The 19748-nt window shown below is 36.5% G+C and overlaps 1 protein-coding gene across 10 annotated transcripts in view; it reads right to left on the minus strand.

Annotated features, from left to right (window-relative positions):
* THUMPD2 (THUMP domain 2 tRNA and snRNA guanosine methyltransferase) overlaps nt 1–19748 on the minus strand; it is a 69419-nt gene that overhangs the window by 41448 nt on the left and 8223 nt on the right. For 7 of the 10 annotated variants that reach the window (XM_038006838.2, XM_038006839.2, XM_073022936.1 and 4 more), the window contains exons 3-8: nt 18460–18872; nt 17176–17253; nt 14815–14867; nt 10058–10145; nt 3901–3972; nt 3301–3415 (exon numbers count right to left, since the gene is read on the minus strand). In XM_038006838.2, coding sequence (XP_037862766.2) covers nt 3301–3415; nt 3901–3972; nt 10058–10145; nt 14815–14867; nt 17176–17253; nt 18460–18872 — 819 coding nt within the window. Of the gene's footprint in view, nt 1–2697; nt 2704–3300; nt 3416–3900; nt 3973–10057; nt 10146–14814; nt 14868–17175; nt 17254–17651; nt 17843–18459; nt 18873–19748 lie in introns of all 10 variants that reach the window. The other 3 variants (XM_038006843.2, XM_038006842.2, XM_038006844.2) reach the window with 2 other exon arrangements.

A 19748-nucleotide genomic window follows, 5' to 3' on the forward strand; every position in this document is an offset into this window, starting at 1 on the left:
TTACAGATGTCTTACTAATTCATGCTGTGCGTTAGACACTGTACTCTGTGTGTTTATGTAATAAATCCTCATCACAGCTTTATGGAGTGGCATTATAATCTTCACATTACAGATGAGAAAATAAAGAGAGGTCCAGTTTTTCTGCTGAAGGCCACACAGTGGAAAAATGATGGTGGAGCTAGGATTTATACTTGGTGTGACTCTTAAAGTCAGTAAGTGTTCTTAATTCCTACAGTAAAAAGGCATGAGATCCCTTAAGGGATTTGTAGATCTCAACATTCTAAATTGTATTTATAATTAGAGCTCTTAAAAACCAAATTAATGAAGAAAATAAATGCTTTTATCTAGCCCGAATGTCTACCTCTAAGTAGGTGCAATAAAGGGCTAATTATTAGTTAAAATTGGCCCCTGTATTAGCAAGACATATAGTTCCTCCTAGACTGAAACTTAACGAGGTTGTGATGATGAAATAACCTGAAACAGATGTTTTATTCTTTCCTTCAGAAAGTTATCCTAAAAACAATTCACAGAAGAATCATCTACAAATGACATAACATGAAAAAGTTTCTCTCAGTAGTAAAGAAAGGTAAATTTAAGCAAACCTATCAAATGCGTAGAGTTGAAAAAACTGTAATAAAAATTATAATGTGTGACCTGTTTTAAGGTCCATTCTCCTCCCTCTGCCTTCCCCTGCTCCTAGAAGTGCACGCTCAACCGCTCAGGCACTGGATCCCATCCTTTCTTAGGGCCTGGATACAGCAGACAAGCGGTTCTCCTCTCTCCTCCGTCATGCCAAATTCCTCCTTTTCATTGGATTTTTCTTGTTAGTGAGATCAAACATTCTAGATACAAAAAATTCTAATTTCTATCTTAAAAAAATTCCTTGCTTGATCCCCGATATCCTTTCTTTCAGTTACCGCCCCATTTCTATGCTCTCCTTATTAGCCAAACTGCTCGACAGAATGCTCTCAACTAGTTGTTTTCAAGTTATCTCCTCCCATTCTCTCAAGAGCCCCTCCAGGGAAGCTGCCCTTGACTTCTGCAGTCACCAGGCCTCATCGTACTTCACCAATGAGAAGCAGCTGACACAGCTGATCTATCTATCTTCCCCGGATTCTTACACTCTTACATCACTGGCTGTTCCTTTACCAGATACTCACCTTCCCGAAGTCCAAGCATCTGAGTATTCTAAGGTTCAGTCCCCTTTCCCTTCTCTACTTAAACTCACTCCCTAGGAGATTTCATGAAACTAAATGTTCTCTATACCAGTGATGCTCAACCTCTCCCCTAAACTCCAGATTTGGATACTGAGGTACTAATTTGATATCTTCACTTAGAGTCTAATAATTGTGTGAAATTTAACAGGTCCTAAACTGTAACTTGATCCACCATCCGTCTTCCCCACCTCAGTAATGACAACTCCATCCTCTAGCTGCTCAAGCCAGAAAGCCTAGAATGTTCTCTCTCATACTCCACATCCAATCCGACAACAAATCCTGTTGGCTCTGTCTGCCAAATATATATCTGACCTTCTCTCAAAACCTCCTTGAATACCACCTTGGACCAGGCCACTGTCATTTCTTACCTGGATTATAGCTAGAGTTGCAATAGTATCCTAACTAGTCTCTTTGTTTCCATCCTTCCCTCACTAAAGTCTAAGAGGAATCCTTTCAAAAACGAAGATTTACGCAGTTACCTGGTGCCACAGAGAACCTTTAAAACACATACACAAACAGTGGAGCACTTCCATTTTTTAAATGAAATCTTATAGAAAAAGCCCCCTAAAGTGAAAATACATAAAAGTGGAGCTGGGAGTGCAACAGCGGTCCAATGGCCAACTCAGTACTCCCTCCCCCATGCCTACAAGGTGCTCTGGAGAATGTAAAGGGATTGAAAACTCACTGCTCTGGAACAACTTACGGCGCAATTTCAGTTTTCTTAAAGGCTTCAAAGAAATAGCATTCTTAAAGAAATTAGGGATTATGAAAGCCTGCAGTCTAGTCATCCCTTAGTTTGCTCTAGAAACTTGTGTCTCCCGCACAGAGTCCTCTTAAAAACCTTGGCAGAACAGCAAACAACTATGAGATCTCAATCAACAAGACAATTTCTTCTTTGGGGATGCTTTACTATGCTTTTATGCAAGTTATCCTAGTATTTTCTTCTGTTGATACTCATCTTTACTACTTTTCCGCTACAACAAAATTTTTAAAATAATATTATGTTCCTCCTGATTATAGGTTTGATATTGGGAACTATCTACTACCTATCACTGTCAACAGAATACAATGTTCTTAACTGGGAATTAAATGCACTCATGATTTAAGGGGGAGATATATACTTGGGGAACATGGAATAAAACAAGGAATAGTTTTTAAAAATAGTCTAAATACCATGGACCTCAGGAAGATATTATTATTATTTTTTGAGATGGAGTCTTGCTCTGTTGCCCAGGCTGGAATATGGTGGCACGATCTCAGCTCACTGCAAGCTCTGCCTCCCGGGTTCACCACATTCTTCTGCCTCAGCCTCCCGAGTAGCTGGGACTACAGGCGCCCGCCACCTCGCCCGGCTAATTTTTTGTATTTTTAGTACAGACGGGGTTTCACCATGTTAGCCAGGATGGTCTAGATTTCCTGACCTTGTGATTCGCCCGCCTTGGCCTCCCAAAGTGCTGGGATTACAGGTGTGAGCCACTGCACCTGGCTGAAAATACTATTTTGATTGGTCTCAGTAGACTTGATTCCTAGTCACGTGTGTCACTGCTGACTCCCCTTCATTAAATAGGGGGTAATACTTTCCCTCTACCTCACAGGGTGACCAACTGTCCTGGTTTACTCCAGACTTTGCTGATTTTAGCACTGCAAGTCCTGGTTTAGCAAATTGGGATGGATAGTTAGCTTACTCCTATGTATCTCAGGGATACTATCTAATGTGAGGCAATAATATTTCATATAGTTTATTCAAAAGAAATTCAAAGAATTATTACACTGCTTATTTTATGGCTATATTAATTGATCACTGGTTCTGATATGAGAAATGGTTCAGATGCAACAAATACTTTTTTTTTCTCTTTTTAACACACACATTTTAAGTCATGCTTTACATGCTTATTGTTTCACTTCCCAATTATGAACCCTTTGAAAATAAAACGGTTACACTATTAGAAGTAAACTCAGTATTAGTCCCACAGATATATTACAGGGTAAAACCAACCTTTACATACTGAGTCTTGTTTTGTATGATTCTAAATATATTTACATTGTTCATTTTCTCAATTGTTTTGCATTTTTAGTAGCTTACCTGTAACAGAGACTTTAAGTAATTCGATTTTATCCTCAAGGCCTGCAGCTTTCAGATTGTCCCAAGTACCTAGTAACTGTGAGTTGCTGACATCAGCACCTACATAATACACATCCTATGGGGAAAGAAAGAATATTTTAAGCATAAATAAAATTATTACACATTTTATGTAGTTAAGAAAATCAACTTGCATTTTCTCAAATGATGGAAGTGAAATTAGTAGATTTTTAATTAAGGTCAAAACACATTTAAGGTATTCTTTTAAAACGATAATATCAAAAAATGTAAAGTTTATGTTAAAATTTTAAAAATCTGTGAATATTTTACAATGACAAATGTGTAAAGAATTTGAGGATTAGTATAATCTAGGTCATGACTAATGATTAGAATTCTGTCATATTTTCCTAAATTCATACTATTTAAATAAATAACAGCAATTTAATTAATCCTTCACAATCTATTTTGAGTATAGTGAATAACTCACATAATTAAAAAGAATACTCCCAAAATAGACACTCTACTTGTAAATAATTGGTGATTATACTATATATACTGATTAAAGAAGATAAATTGTTTGCTTTACCAAACTTCAGAACTTACTGGCCATTCTTTAGCAGCTTCCAAAAGTATTGTTCCAAGTCCGCACATTGGATCTAAAACAAATGCACCAGCCTGCAGACGGAAATATTAATTTGGTATTATTAAGACTACTATAGTAGGTATTATAAAAGAAACCTAAGCTTGAGGAATCAGTATTTCAAGAGGAAAGGTTACTTTTTACACTTTATTAAGAATTTCAGGTACTTAAAGCCCTAATGCAGGAGTGTGTTCGGCAGGTTTATAAATTAGGAAGAAGGCCATTCTGGCCAAAGCCCAGGAAAAGGTAGTGAAAGCCCCAGAGAGGGAACAAGGGGATTCTGTGAAGATGGGCTGGGTTATGCTGCATGTTGTAACAACCCCCAAATCCTAGAGGTTTAAAACAAGTAACTCACACTGTATGCCCACATTAGGGCACCTGAGGCCTCTGCTCCTCACTCTGGAACCCAAACTGACGAGCAATCATCATCTTGAGTGCTGCCATCACTGTGGCAGAGGGAAAGAAAGCATGACAAATTGTCCACTGGCTCAGAAAGGTGCCACCTGAAAGCAATGCACATCACTTCCACCAGTATTAACTGTTAGTCACATGGCACGCAGTGTCAAGGGGCCAGGAAAGTATAATCCTATCTGTACCTGGGAGAAAAACAGGAAACTGGGAGAAAAAACGACTTACTCCCACTCTGAAAATCACAGCATGCCAGATCTCATAGGTGGTGTAAGGATTCTGGTTCTATTCTGAAGGATGGGAAACTATTGGAGGGTTTGAGGACAAGAGTCCTATAACATTACATTTCAAAGGGATCATTTTGGCTATTCTGCAGAGGACAGACCATAGAAGGGTAAGAGTGCTAGAGAGTCCAGTCAAGAGATGATGGTGGCTTGAGTTAAGAGTGGAATTGGTGGATGTGGTAAGAAATGGTTGGATTCTAGACATATTTTAAAAGGTGGAGCCAAAAATGGATGGGATGTGGAATGTTAATGAAAGACAACAGTCTGGAATGCCTAAAATTTTTGAGCTGAGCAACTGGAAGAATAGAGTTGCCTGTTACTGACATGGGAAGAGTTGGGGAGAAGACACTTTGGGGGAGACAAGAGTATAGTTCTGGCCTTGTTAATTTTGAGATACCTCTTAGACCTCTAAGTGTGAATGTCAAGTGAGTCACTGGACATGAGTCTACAGTTCAAGGGAGAGGTTCAGGCTACAGATAGAAATTTAGGAACAGTCAGTGCCAGTCAGCTTATAAATGATATTTAAAGCATCAGAACTGGATGTGATCATCTAGAAAGCAAGAGAAGTTTAACAAGAAGTCTATGAATTGGCCCCTGGTGATCTCTGAAGTTCACATGTTTGGAAGAGGAAGATCAGCCACACACACTGAGAAGCAGCTCATTCCGATAATAGGAGCAGAACCTAGAGTAGTGGTCCTGAAACAAAGTGAAGAAACTGCTTCAAGAAGGAGAGTGATCAGTGTCGAAGTGACAGGCGGGTAAGTGAGACGAGCAGCTTCAGTGGAGTGTTGGTGATGAAAGCCCCATGGAGGCTGCTATATGAGAGAATGGGAAGAAAGTAGGTAGAGACAGCCAATGTAGATAATTATTTTAAAGACTTTTTCTGTAAAGGGAAGCAGAAAAGGAGGTGGTGGCTGAAGGGATGTATGGCTTCAGCAGGGGGTTTTCATTTTTTTAAGTTGAAAGATATTTCGGCAGGTGTACATGCTGATGGGGATGACCCAGTAGAAGGAAAAATTCCTAAGTCTATAAGAGGGAATGGAATCCGGCACACAAGCATTAGCGTGGAACAGGGACAGTTCCCTTATTGTAACAACAATAAGGCAGAGTATGTAGGCATAGATTCTGGTATGTTGGTAGACTTGGTGAGGAGAACATGTAGAAGTTCTCTTCTGATTCTATTATTTAAGTCAAATAAGAAGGAAGGGAGCTTGAGAATGGCGTGAACCTGGGAGGCGGAGCTTGCAGTGAGCAGAGATCGCGCCACTGCAGTCCAGCTTGGGCGATAGAGCAAGACTCCATCTCAAAAAAAAAAAAAGGGGGGGAAAAAAAAGGGATAAAAAGAAGGAAGAGAGTTAAAAGTATGGGCAAGGAAATGACTATTTTTAAAATCCAAGCTGTGAAGGAGGGATGAGCACAGGTGGTAAGAACAGGGGTTGGGTCAAATGACTAGAGGGCCCTGTGGGGTTAAAGATTTGTGTTTGGGTAGCAGAGGAAGTAAATAGGAAAGAGGAGGTGGTTAAGAACAAAATTCCTGAAACTGAGATTTCTGGAAGAGATACCCTTCTGGGTATGACAAGGTCTAGGATGTGACTACAACAGATGAATAGGGAAGCCAAGAAATGAAGAGTAAGATTACTGAATGGTTACAGAGACCAAAGAATCATGATGCAATAATGGCCTGTACTCTTACAGGAATGAGAGGGAGAGAGCTCTGATTGGGGTGATCTGATGGCATGTGCTTCAAAGGCACTGTGAGGTTCTGGGCAGAAGGAAGAAAATAATTGTCTAGAAGGGGCAAGAAGGAGCAAGCAGGAACGTACCCCACTGTCAGGCCCAGTGGTGCTCGAGATAGGGGAGAAAAAACATCCACCACTTGTTATGTCTACAGAGGAAGCAGAGTCCTCAGGGGACAGCCAGGTTTCAGCCACAGCCATACGGTACCTAATGGAAAGAAACAAAATGTTCTTCAGGAGACAGAAGCCTTCCCTGGTACTAAATTTTAAAGAGAGTATCATACAAATCCTCCATGAAGGGGCAGTAAGGAGCAGAAGGAAAAATTTAAATGGAAATTTTGTTGTTAAATTGTTAACAGTATGAGAACCCATTTTTATTAGGATCTCAAATGTGCCATACACTGTGCTCCTTCTCTCCCATGATCTGTGCTCAATGATATAATGTGACCTAAAGTATTTTTAAACGGCTTTATTTTACCTTAGGACCTTTTCTTGCCATGACACTTGTAGACACAGGCTGAGGTAGAGAAGTATTTCTGCATACTTATAACAACATTTAAGATTTATATAACTTGATTTCCCTTGTTATGATATGTAGGAAGGAGAACAGTTTATAGTACACATGATAAATAACGAACATCCCATTTTTAAATTTCATTTTTAGTGGCACTGGCCTACCCAAGACTGAGCTGTCTGTGTACTGCTCTCGATACTAAGCTCCAAAGGGAAATGCATCAGGTTGGATACTGGGGTCACTCAGACTGTGGGTCACTACCACATTCCCTCCAAAAGAACTCTACCATGCCATTTCCCAGGTTCTTTAACAGACCTCCTTGGCCTGTGGTCACATTGAGAGACACATTTCTTTCTTTTTGTAGTCCCAGGGAAAATTCATAGTAAGGAAAAGTTTTATCAAGCACTATCTTTGGATATTTTTGATCATTTACTTTTGACTTTTCTGAAAAACATGTTTATATTAAAACAAAGGTAACATTTCAAATGTGTAGGTGATTATGTAAATTTATATTTAAATACAAACTGGTGAAACCACTGGCAGTTTGGGAAAAAATTAACCATACCTCTTTCGTTATACTAAAAAAATCTGAACTAAAGATTTAAACCAAACAAACAAATGAAATCATGGGTTCTGGGTACCTGGTAATCTGAAAGAGGTTCCCTCCTCCACTCTCAACTCTAAGCTTTCTGCTTCTGCTGAGCCAAGTGATGCTCGGACCTAGAGGCAACTGGTGCTAAGAGAAGCCCAGGGCTCCGTCACAGTCCCAGAAAAAGGAACGTGTGTGATGGGACCTCCCTGCTGTGGGTTGGGTAGTGATTAGAGAACAGCAGTGGAACCCAGAGGGGAGAATCAGTGGAACTAGGGAAGAGCTTGGTCTTCAGAGATCTATGGACCCAAAGAGAGGTCAGTGACTAGAGAAGTTTCCTCCAGGTATCTCAGCAGGACTGACAGATTCTCCTTACACTGCTGAGCCTGGGGTGCCAGAGATCCATTTGCCTTTTACCATTTATAGGATTCTGGCCATTTAAAATACTTAACAGTCACATTTTAGCCCCAGCAAGCTAAAACAAAACACACAAACAAACAAAAACCAACGGCACATCTGAATAAAAAGGAAGAGGTCCCTCAGTAGTTTTAGAATAAATACGCAGAATAATCAGAACACACACCTAGTAAAATAGAATTACTAATTACTGGAGGACACGGATCAATATTTGAACAAAAGAAGAGCTTTCAGAGATATTCAAATGTGACACACATACCTTTATGAAGCTAAACAGCCATATTTTAAATCTAAAAATATAAATAAAATAGAGCATGTCTCTGTGACTCTTGTTGTAATTTGGAAGATAATGATCAAGAATAACTCAAAATGCAAATATAAAGAGATGGAAATCATGTCAAAAGGATAGGAGACTTGGAGGATAGAACCAGGAAGCTTAACACGTTCCTAATAGGGATTTCGAAAGTAGGAAAAAGAGACTAGTTTAAAGTTAAATTCGTTAAATAGTCGAGGCAATAATTAAATAATGGAAGAAAAAGTGCTCAGGCCGGAGAAGTAAAAATAAATAATAATTTTTATAATTATTGTATATTCCAAATAGTAATTATAGTTCTAGTTATTAACTATAATTTTGGTATTAATAATTATAGTTATATTTATTTATTATTACCAAAATGGCAGCTAATACTTAGAAACTTTCCGAATGTTAGGCACTGTTCTAATCACTTTATTAATGCTAATTCATTTAATCTTATCATGATCCCATGAGATATTACTACTCTTTTCATCTTGCAAATGAGAAACTGAGGCACAAAGATGTTAAGTATCCTGCCTAAAGCTTCCCAGCCAGTAAGTGGTGGCCAGAATCTAAGACTCACCAAGGTCTGGGCTAAATAGAAAAGACATACATAAGCATGTTCTGGTGACATTCCTGGGCTTTAAGATTAAAGACAAACACCTTACAAGTTTCCAAAAACAAGGAACCACGTAGTTATAAATGAAAAGAAAAGAAAAATCCCACTGGCATGGTCTGCTCATCTGTGCCACTGGAAGCTAAATGACAATGGAATAGCATCTACAGACCTTTGAGAGAAAAGAACTGCAATTCAGGAATCCTATACCCAGCCAAGATAGGTATACCCAGATAACAGGAAGAAATTTGAAGATAGAAAGAAATTCCAACAGTATATCATTAAATACCACATTTGAGAAAAATACCTAAGATAAGACTACCCAAGCAACAAGTAAACCAGAGCAGAAGCCTCAAACAGGGCAAGACAAATGATTAGCAAGTAACTTGATCAAACTAGCAAAAATAAGACAAGGAAACAAAGTGTGAGAAGTTAGGAATAGAATAAAAATAGGAAGAATATAATCAAGTCTATCTGTCACAACATTTACTGAATTCTCTCACTGAAAGACCATCAGAGTGGGGTAAAAATAGCTGTGTGTTTGTAAGAAAATATGTAAAGCTGAAAAAAAAAAAAGCAGTGGCAAAGAAATATTAGGCTGATGCAAACAAAAAGGAGTGAAAATATTAGTAAGACAGTGAGACTTAAATTTAAACTTAACCAAGATAAACAGGACTTAAGTAACAAAAGGCACACTTCACAATGATGTATTGACAGTCACGAACATGTATATACCAAGTCACATGGCAGCTGAATAATTCAACAACTCATAAAAATGCAAAAACTTAAAAAAATACAATATAATGAGATTTCAAAAACTTCTTTCAAAATGGAGCAGAGAAACACACGGTAAGTAAAAATAATGGAGAACATTTCTTCACTAGAAGATAAACTCATCTTACGTCCACAGAACATTTACAAAAATTGACCAAGATCTTGGTCACAGAAAAAAACTTAAAATTTAAGAATCAGAGGTTTTACAGGCCACATTTTCTAACTGTGACACCAAACATTAGAAATAATGAAATGTAGCTAACTTCTGACTCAGCCTTTTCACAGCCAAAATACGCTCAGAAGTCCAACAATATATAAAAGCATTACTGCAGCAGTTTGTAAGTATAATGGCAAAAAGAAAAGAAGTTAAATAAAAAGCGTTAAGAAAAGAAAAAGCAAGTAATACAAATATCCATCAGTAAGAGACTGTGTAAGTTAATTATGAAAATAACTTTGCTATTAACAGGAAGGAAAACATTTTTCTTACCTTAATGTCAGCGAGAGATGCCATTGCCCACGCTATGGTAGATCGCAGTCCAGCTGTCTTGATGTAACCTCTGCTGGCTAGAGGAACCCTACAAAGAAAAGAATCTGATTATATATTATTACACATTGAACAACAAGATATAAAAATGATTTACCTGTCCAAATCTGAGAATCATTTAAACATATTGATCCAACATATGCTAAAGTATTCCCTAAGTTAGAGAATGTTTCAATCTTATTACAAAAATTCCTTCTCTAATGGATACCTTGTCTACCCAGCCAGCGTGGAATTTCAGAAAGTTAAATTTTTAGACAACTGAAATTTACACTCTCATGTATTTAATGTATAAAAATGTAATTACACATGAGGAAAATCGTTCTTATACTTCCCTGTCTTCCCATACAGAGTAGACTTTTTTTGCTCTCTGAAGTCATGAAGGGGAATATACTATTTTGTGATATAAATGTAGTATGGGAAGTAGAACTGAAGGGATGCTAACCCTTAAGATCTGTTTTCTATAAAAAGTTCCTTTTGTAGGTCTGTTTTTTGGTTATTGCATCTTCCCCAAAAGATGAAACGAAACATGACATTGCACTGTCTAAAATAATTTACTGGATGATGGGCCAAACCAGACATCTCCCAAATCAGTTCACTGGTCTCCAACAAGCATCACTTCACACTTTATCCTCTACCTCATCAATGCCACCATCATATCAATGTTTCCAGATTTGACAGAAATTTTCAAAATGTCATCTATCATTTATATCTTTCCAATGCAATGAACAAGCAGAATCTTTCCAGGCTTTTCTAGTTCACTTCTACAATTTGTTGGTAAGGTTTGAAGACATGATGTCAAGAATGTGTGCTGGTTTGTTTTGGGGTAGGCTTGCTCCAAAACCACCAAGAGAGGTCTTCTACAAACTTTACGGAAAGCCACGATGTTCTTCAAACCCTCCTTAAAGTTGTTCAACAGAATTCTAGGTATGTGAATGTTAAACATTTATTTCTTTCATAATTTTGTTTCTCATATTTCTTTGACTTTAACTTATCCTATTTTTGTATTTGTTGCAAGCCTCTTAAAATCTTAGAACTAAATGACATATCCCTTTAAAATAGAAGTGTAATTGTATACTTACTATTATAATGAGGAAGTTCTACATGGCAAACCCATGCGAGTTTGGCTTTTTAATAAGGTTTTTTTAAGAAATAATTCACATAGTAAACAGTACTGTATACATACATTTGGAATCAGGGATGTAAACTGGCAGGTAGAAACACTATGAAATATTTTGGCCAGTGAATTTTGCTTCTGCAGGGTAAGCTTAGCAATTATCTTGCTGTAAAACAGTTTGCATTCTAGATACCAAAGCTATAATACACAGTTTACATTCTAGATGCCAAAACTAAAAAACAGAGTTTGCATTCTAGATACCAAAAAGGGAGATGCAGTATGGAAAACCACCTTTGTCCATATATATGAAAAAAATGCTCTTCTAAGCAGCAGGAATTTATATGGAACCTTTCAAAGTTTCAACAACTATGTATATATTTTTGCTAACAGAAGTTTTTATGGGACATAATTCTGTCAATATTTGATAAAAGTGAATGTTCATATTTTGCTTAAACCTGGGCAAAATTATCTCATTACTTCAACAAAAGGGCCCCATTATATCAGCATAATACAATTATTCAGAAGAAGGCATGTTCAGAAATAAACTCCTTGAAAATAAAAATAATGCTCTACTTTCACAGAATCTAGCTAATGTATAGCATTCAAAAATAAATGTGGTTTTTGATCTCCTCCGCATGTGTGCATTTCTTTTTTATTCTCTTGTACACTTTGTACCACCAAGACAAAGACGTCCTAATCTGTACCTCTAGCCTAGACTTGTTACCTGAACCTCCCAGATCTTTATCTTCAAATATGTACTTGAATATTTTTATGTGGAAGATAAGTAGTACAAAGTCAACAGGTATAAACTGAATACACTCTCCTGGATTTCATATATTGATATGTTTCTTCATTTTCTTGTGCCACTTACTATCCATATACTGGGTACCATAATCTACCATAATCTACCTCTTCAGTCTAGACTTGTCACTTGAACTCTAGATCTGTAACTTCAAATATCTACTGGGACATTTTTCAATGAATACAGTTTTCTTTCGCTACATTTTGTATCTCAGTGACTAATACCAGTATTTACTAATTGTTCAAATCAGAAATCTGAAATTATTCTAGACCTCTTAACTATTTTTTGATTTCATGGCCTTTTTGCTACCTCCAAGAGTTTAAATCCTCTCATTCTCTCTTTTTATTTCTCTTTCATTTAAAAATATCTTTTTCTTGGTAATTTTTTTGAAATCAGAAATCTGATCACTTCACTCTTCTGCTTCAAATTCTTATTGCTTTTAGGATAAAATCCAAGCTGTTTAACATACTTACAAGGCATTTCATGGCTTATTTCTAATTTTCTACCACTTTCTCTATGTCCCATCTACACTGAAACTACCTGCCATCCCCCATGTAAATCCAGCTTCCTTATACCTTGTGCCTTTGCACAGAGATTCCTTGCCGTAACATCCTTTCCTTCTCTTGTCCACATGACATACCCATTCTTATTGCTGTCAAGTCTCCTCTTAGGGACAATCTTTTATCTTTTTGCTCACAGGTCCTCAATTAGAGTTAGGTTCTCTTTCCTAACTCTAGTCAAGCATTTATCACAGATCTGTGCTACCACTGGATTGAATTCCTTGAAATTAATACTCATCTTTTTTGTCTTTGAACTTTGGGTGTCTAGCACAATTTTTTTGCATATAGTAAGTGTACAACTGATGCTTCAACTAAAATTAATTGAACTCATCTTACTCCAGTAAATGTCTCTGCCCTCCCCTCCTACTTGCTGAACTGTTTCAAAAATAAAAAAGTTGAAATTTATTCAATGCTTACTGTATCCTAGAAACAGTAGCAAAGATTTTCATGTGAGTTATCTCATTTAATTCCAAGGATGAAGCTATAAAGTAGGTACTATTATTTTCCTGATTTTATAGCACAGAAATATGATAATTTGTCTAAACTTGCAGTTATAAGAATTTGTGAAGACAGAATTCAAGTCCACAGTTCTTATCTGCTATGCTATACTGTAGTAGGTGATGCGCATAGTGTGGCACCAGCTACATAACAGTTAATGCTTCATGGGGCTATTGATATCCAAATGGTTTTTTTCTTTAAAGAAAGTAAAGCTCAAAATATGAACAATGTCTTTAGGAACTTGGGACAAATTTTTATGTGATCCTCTAACTTCATGGCTGCTCTCTACTTTGTTTCATCATTTCTGACTTTCTTCTGTTGTTAGGTCACCAGGTTGCAGTTTCTGATATCCACTGTCACTTCTCTTGTCCAGTGCTAAGTGTTGTGCAAATCTTCATGTCTCCCCTTTTCATGTCCCAGCAAATTGTTCTTTTTAGTCAACACTCATCACTGAGACTGCTTCCTTCCTACACTGAGGTAGTCAAACTGACTAAACACAGAGCATCTACTGTAACCTCATTTTCAACCAGTGCTCACTCAAGGTCTGAGTCTGAATTTTCAGATACATTATCTTTTATTTGTAAACTTTAAGGTACATTATCAATTATTATTTGAAATGCCATGGCATCACGTCTTGAATGTTTCTAGCAAGCATTAAAATAATTTTAAATAATCAAATACCTTTTAAAAACATTAAGGTTATATTAGTTAAATAAAGAGCACAAAATTTAGCATTTTTATACATAATAATTTAAAAATGAGTTATTTTATTTGGTGGTAAGAATCTAATTAATACCACCTCAGCACTGCTAGGGGTGAGATACTCTTCCTAAATTTTTTTGTTTTCTGGAGACGGAGTCTTGCTGTCACCTAGGCCGGAGTATAGTGGTGCAATTTTGGCTCACGGCCACCTCCTCTTCCCAGGTTCAAGTGATTCTCCTGCCTCAGCCTCCTGAGTAGCTGGGATTACAGGCACCCACCACCACACCCAGCTAATTTTTGTATTTTTAGTAGAGACAGGATTTCACCATGTTGGTCAGGCTGGTCTCGAACTTCTGACCTCGTGATCTGCTTGCCTCAGCCTCCCAAAGAGCTGGGATTACAGGCATGAGCCACTGCGCCTGGTATCTAAGTAAATTTTTTAGATGCTTAGGCTCACTTTTTGGGGGTCAAAATATTTTTAATAATTAACTACTTTATAAATTTAAAAATGCATAAATTTTATATTTTGCTTGTTTTGCTAGTGTTTCCTACTTCTGTCTTGGTGACCATCAATAATTATACTTATTATTATAATTGCTGAAATATGTCCATCTTTTAGTTTTCCCCACACTTTCTGTCTTTAAAATTGTCATAGAATTTTAAAAAGTCAGATAGGCAAAATTGTTCAATTAAAGGCACTGGAGTAGGGCAGCCTAGAAGCCTTTTAGGTGTAGTTATAGGGCTGTGAAAATCATTTAATAATAGAACTAGATATAATTTTCAGTATTAATCATGTAATCAACAGATTACCATGACCAAATATTTCCCAGCTGTAACTGATCAGTTCAAATCACATCCACTAAGTTCCATGAAAATATTTTATTGTCTTAAGCAAAGAATTCAAATGCTTTGCCTTTAGCCTTCTCTGTTGTATCAATGCTTCATTCATGCTATAAATAAAAAACATAAGTTCTGAATTTAACAATCTGTCCTATGGGACAAACTTGAAGCTTAGAATATCTACCTGAACACAGGAATCCCCACCACAGAGTAAACGTCATTTAGATGTATAAAGATCTGAAAGAATAAACACAGAAGTTAGAATGGAATAAGAAACACCATTACCAAAGTACCAACAATTTGAAATTTCCATTTTAAACTTACATGACCTATGTTTTAAAAAGAAACTCCAAGGCCTTATTCATCATATCTAGAAAAAAAATGTTCTATAATCTTTTTTTTTCTTAAGCAGAAGGAAACTAAATTTTAAGTACATTTCACAGAAAAATGCTGAGGTCAATTTGTTATACAGGAGAGTCATGTTACAAAGAACTCAAAACCAACTTTCTTCCTAGAGATTCTCGGAATTATCATAACTGGACCAGACTTCAGTATTTTGCGTTAGAGAAGATTTTCTAAATCCACCCTAATTCTAACCTCAAACAGGATACGAGGCCACACAGGGCTATCAGAGGCTGCAAATACTTTCAGGGTAACAGAAAACTTTGTTTAGGTCAAATATATGGCAGCAAGGGTGCTCTTTTCTCTATAGGTAAGTTTCTGTCTCTCTTTATTTTCTTTCTTCTGTTAGGTCAAGAAGAGTATTTAAGCGCCCCACATTATAATTAGTAGCCGACACAAATTTTAAAAGCTAGAATCTTTCTTTTGTAGCCTGATAAGGTTTACAGAATATTTTAAATGCTGTTTTGAATCTCAAGAATATCTGGTCCCTGACAGTTTCATTCTAAGATAACTTTAAATATTAGCAGCTTAATCAGAATTATTCCAAAATTGATTACTTTCATCAAGAAAAGACTTACCTGGAGTGACAATTTGGTCAATTTAATTACTTGATTAACTGATACATCACAGCTAAACTTCCCAATTTTATACATTATGCATTTTAGCAAAATTATTAGAATTACTTTCTATCGACAATTTATTCTAAAGATATGACATGTTTACATATTGAATGTTATTAAGAATAGCCTCTCCCACTATAAATGTTTTCCTATCAATTTTGCAGAAGGGGCCGGGCACGGTGGCTCAAGCCTGTAATCCCAGCACTTTGGGAGGCCAAGACGGGCGGATCACGAGGTCAGGAGATCCAGACCATCCTGGCTAACACGGTGAAACCCCGTTTCTACTAAAAAATACAAAAAACTAGCCAGGCGAGGTGGCGGGCGCCTGTAGTCCCAGCTACTCGGGAGGCTGAGGCAGGAGAATGGCGTAAACCCGGGAGGCGGAGCTTGCAATGAGCTGAGATCCGGCCACTGCACTCCAGCCTGGGCGTCAGAGCGAGACTCCGTCTCAAAAAAAAAAAAAAAAAAAAAAATTTTGCAGAAGGAAATTTGTTGAGATTTGATTCTTCTGTCAATTTTTTAGTCATAAATTTTACTACATGTGATTTTTGTGTTTCTAATTTTGTGTTATTTCTATCCATAATAGCTACTAATTGCATTAAATGGCTGATAGGAATTGAATTTGCTATATTTATTCATGAGATAATCTATGAGAAAAACAATTCTGAGACAACGAGATAGACTCAGGGACATGGGGACGAGAAAGCCACAGAAAAGAGATGATTAAGAATTAGAAAGGGGCAGGTAAGAGAAAGATACTTGTATGTCAAAACATTCTTGGGATCAAAATATTTAGTACAACAAACAATAAAAAATATATACCAGGCATTTTTTTTAAAGTGAAAAACGTCAGACAAAAGCAAATCTAAAAATAAAACAACACACAATGTTCTGATTTGTCCAGTTATTACTCCATTTAAACCTACATAACAAGTGATAAATAAATTTATGAATTAATCATGAAAATTATTGGTTATATGTCAACTTTATAAGATGGCTTTCAAAAAATAGCAAAGAATATTTTTTGTTTCCCCATACAAATAGTTGTTCCAATTAAAAACAGTGTAACCTTATTACATTAATTTTGGAAAATAAAAACATAATCCCATATCCATAACAAAGCCACTATTAACACATACTATTGAATTTTGTGCAGGACTTTTGTTGTTATCCATTTTTTAACATTAGCTAAAGTTTTTTAAATCATAGATTGTGTGTATTATAGAGACTATAGAGAACATCGCTGTAACCTCATAATAATAAATGTTTTTTCTTCAACTGTGACCAGATAACTTCATTCCAAAAAATCTTTTCTTGGAGTTTGGATAAGATACTTTCACAGTGAAAACTGCTGGCAAAACTATCTGTACTATTGTAATACTAAAGATAAAATGGACTGCTGGATCCCTGTCGATATACTTTTTACAACTGTAAAATAAAACGGAAAGGTATGATAAGAATACAGGACACGGTCTTTAAAGAATTAGGTTACAAGTATATAAAATAAAACAAATACTCATTACCTCTAATTTTGGATTCCTCAAATCTGCTTTCCATCCAAAGTGTTTCATAATAGCAATTCCAATTACTTTTCCTACCTCCTGGAAAAGTAGCAAGTTAAAGAAAAGAATACTAAAAATGAAAATTTTAAGTTTAAATGTAAGCAAAACTAACAGATTAGCCTATAAGAAAATCAAGTCAGGCTATCTGACAGTAATTTAGAGTTCTGATATTAAAATCGTACATGAAAGCATTTTCCATTCCAGGCAGTAAGGCTGTATTTTATCTGCCCTAGCTCCCAATACACTCCATGGCATTAATGTCTACTCATGCATAATCTCTATTCTTGTAATTTTAGGCATATGAAATAACTAGATTATGACCTGATAAATATGATCATTCTGGGTTTCAGGAAACAGATGCAAGCTGAAAGATAACTATTTCAGCTACTATAAGCCTATGTGTTTAAATATTACCAGATTAGTATCATTAGACTCACCCTTTAGGGTCTGACTGATTTTAAGGTTGATAAAGTATTCAGACCAATGGCCTTTAACATCACTGAACTTTGTAAGGGCCAACTGATGAGGTTTGGTGATGGCCAATTTGTGGTGTTCGCTCTTCTCTATATTGCTGAGACCTCACGTGCATTTGCAGTCTAGGTCCCGGTGACAATCCCATGTACAGGACCTGTGCAGAATAGCCACTGAATAAGCACAAAGCTGAACTGAAGAGAAACCCCAAAAGCTGAGGACTATGGTATCAGGATTTCCAAATACAAAGGACATCTGTAGATTTAAGGAAATTTTTAGGCACCAAGTATAAGAAAGTAATTACTTGGAATGGCATACCATTCCTCTTAAACATCTGAGGGAAAATTAAAAGGAAAATGTAGTTTTAAAGATATTTAATTCCATAAGAACTAATTGTCTGGGCCTAGTTATTCGTTCTGTGAGAGGTTTGCATCTCATTTTCAATCTAAAGAGTAAGTAATTCTTTAAAAAAAAAATGGGACCCACAGGCCAGGTGCGGTGGCTCCTGCCTGTAATCCCAGCACTTTGGGAGGCTGAGGTGGGTGGATCACTTGAGGTCAGGAGTTCAAGACCAGCCTGACCAATGTGAAACCCTGTCTCTACTAAAAATACAAAAATTAACTGGGTGTGGTGGTGCACACCTGTGATCCCAGCTACTCAGGAGGCTGAGGCAAGGGAATCACCTGAACCTGGGAGGCGGAGGTTGCAGTGAGCCAGATCGTGCCACTGTATTCCAGCCTGGGCGACAGACTCCACTTTGGGATGCAAGCATACCTGGGCAGTGAAGGCCTTTCCAATAGTTCCACTGCAGCGACAAGATACTCTGAAAGTCAAGTCCTTCTGATTATGAGTATCAATTGCTTTCTCTATGTCATTCCGAAATTCTTCTTCTTGAAAGTTTTCACTTTTAGTGGTAAAATCTCTTTGCTCCAGAGTTTCTTCTTCTATTTGTTTTTCCAGCTGGCAGTCCCTATTCTCTTCTATCTTTTGCATTTGTTCTATTTTTAATTTCTTTGCAATGATGATTTCATTTTCTCCTACTTTTCTTTTTAGTTGGTTATCATCTCTCTGAGAAAGTTTTTCCTTTTTTGCATCAAGTTCAAGAAGATTTTTCCAGATTGAAATGGCATTCAACCAACTTCCTGGATCTTCATTTATAAGTCTTTGCATTTCGTTAAGTAGTTTTCCTAAATAAGAAAAATCTTATTGATCCTATATTGAAGCTTTAAAGACTATCTATTACAATCATCACCCCCAAATTCCATTACCTTTATTTCTTTGAATTTCTATTAAATTGCTACATGAATAACTTCACTTCCATTTGGAGTTTATATTCCCTTTACCATAAGAATATTGTGCAGAATAAAGTTCATTCTTATATTGCATATATAGCATCCACATTGTGTTAAAATTCCTATAGAATTACCATATAATAACCTAGAAAGATTATTTGTGCTATGGTAATATATGTATCTCTTCAACATATACATAGACCTAGAGTGTATATCAACCTTTAAATAATGGTGATCTTGCCTATAAAAATTAAGTTTTTATAAGAAAAGAATAAATTGAAAAACTCAGCTCAGAAACAGAGGAGCTGAATCTTGGGCCTGTTACATTTTAGCCCACATCATATTAATAAGTATATTATAGTGCGTTTCCATAAAGTAACTCACAATCCATTCATAGCTTAGCATACTGCCAGTATGCTCAGCAAAGTTTAATCTTCTCTTGATGAACCAGGGTCATCAAGATGATCCAAAAATTACTGTAGTTCCTTAAAGATGAATGTGTGTAGAGTACTGGGAGGAATTATATTTACCCCACAGTATAATACTTTGGGATTTGCTTTAAAACAATTTTTTCTGCTTGGTCTTGATGTCTTGCCATTTGCATCTTTCTTAAAATAGTTTATTATAGGCTATAAATACATGATCTCTTATGTAATTCAAATTGAAGTTTAAGGCAGCGTTTAAACCTGCAGTGTCTGACCATGTTTTGTTGTTTTTACCAAGATCCATATGTTGTTTTAGTAGCATATTTATAAAATTTAGAGAGTGGAC

The sequence above is a fragment of the Chlorocebus sabaeus genome, chromosome 14 (assembly GCF_047675955.1).
Source record: "Chlorocebus sabaeus isolate Y175 chromosome 14, mChlSab1.0.hap1, whole genome shotgun sequence".
Lineage (NCBI taxonomy): Eukaryota > Metazoa > Chordata > Mammalia > Primates > Cercopithecidae > Chlorocebus > Chlorocebus sabaeus.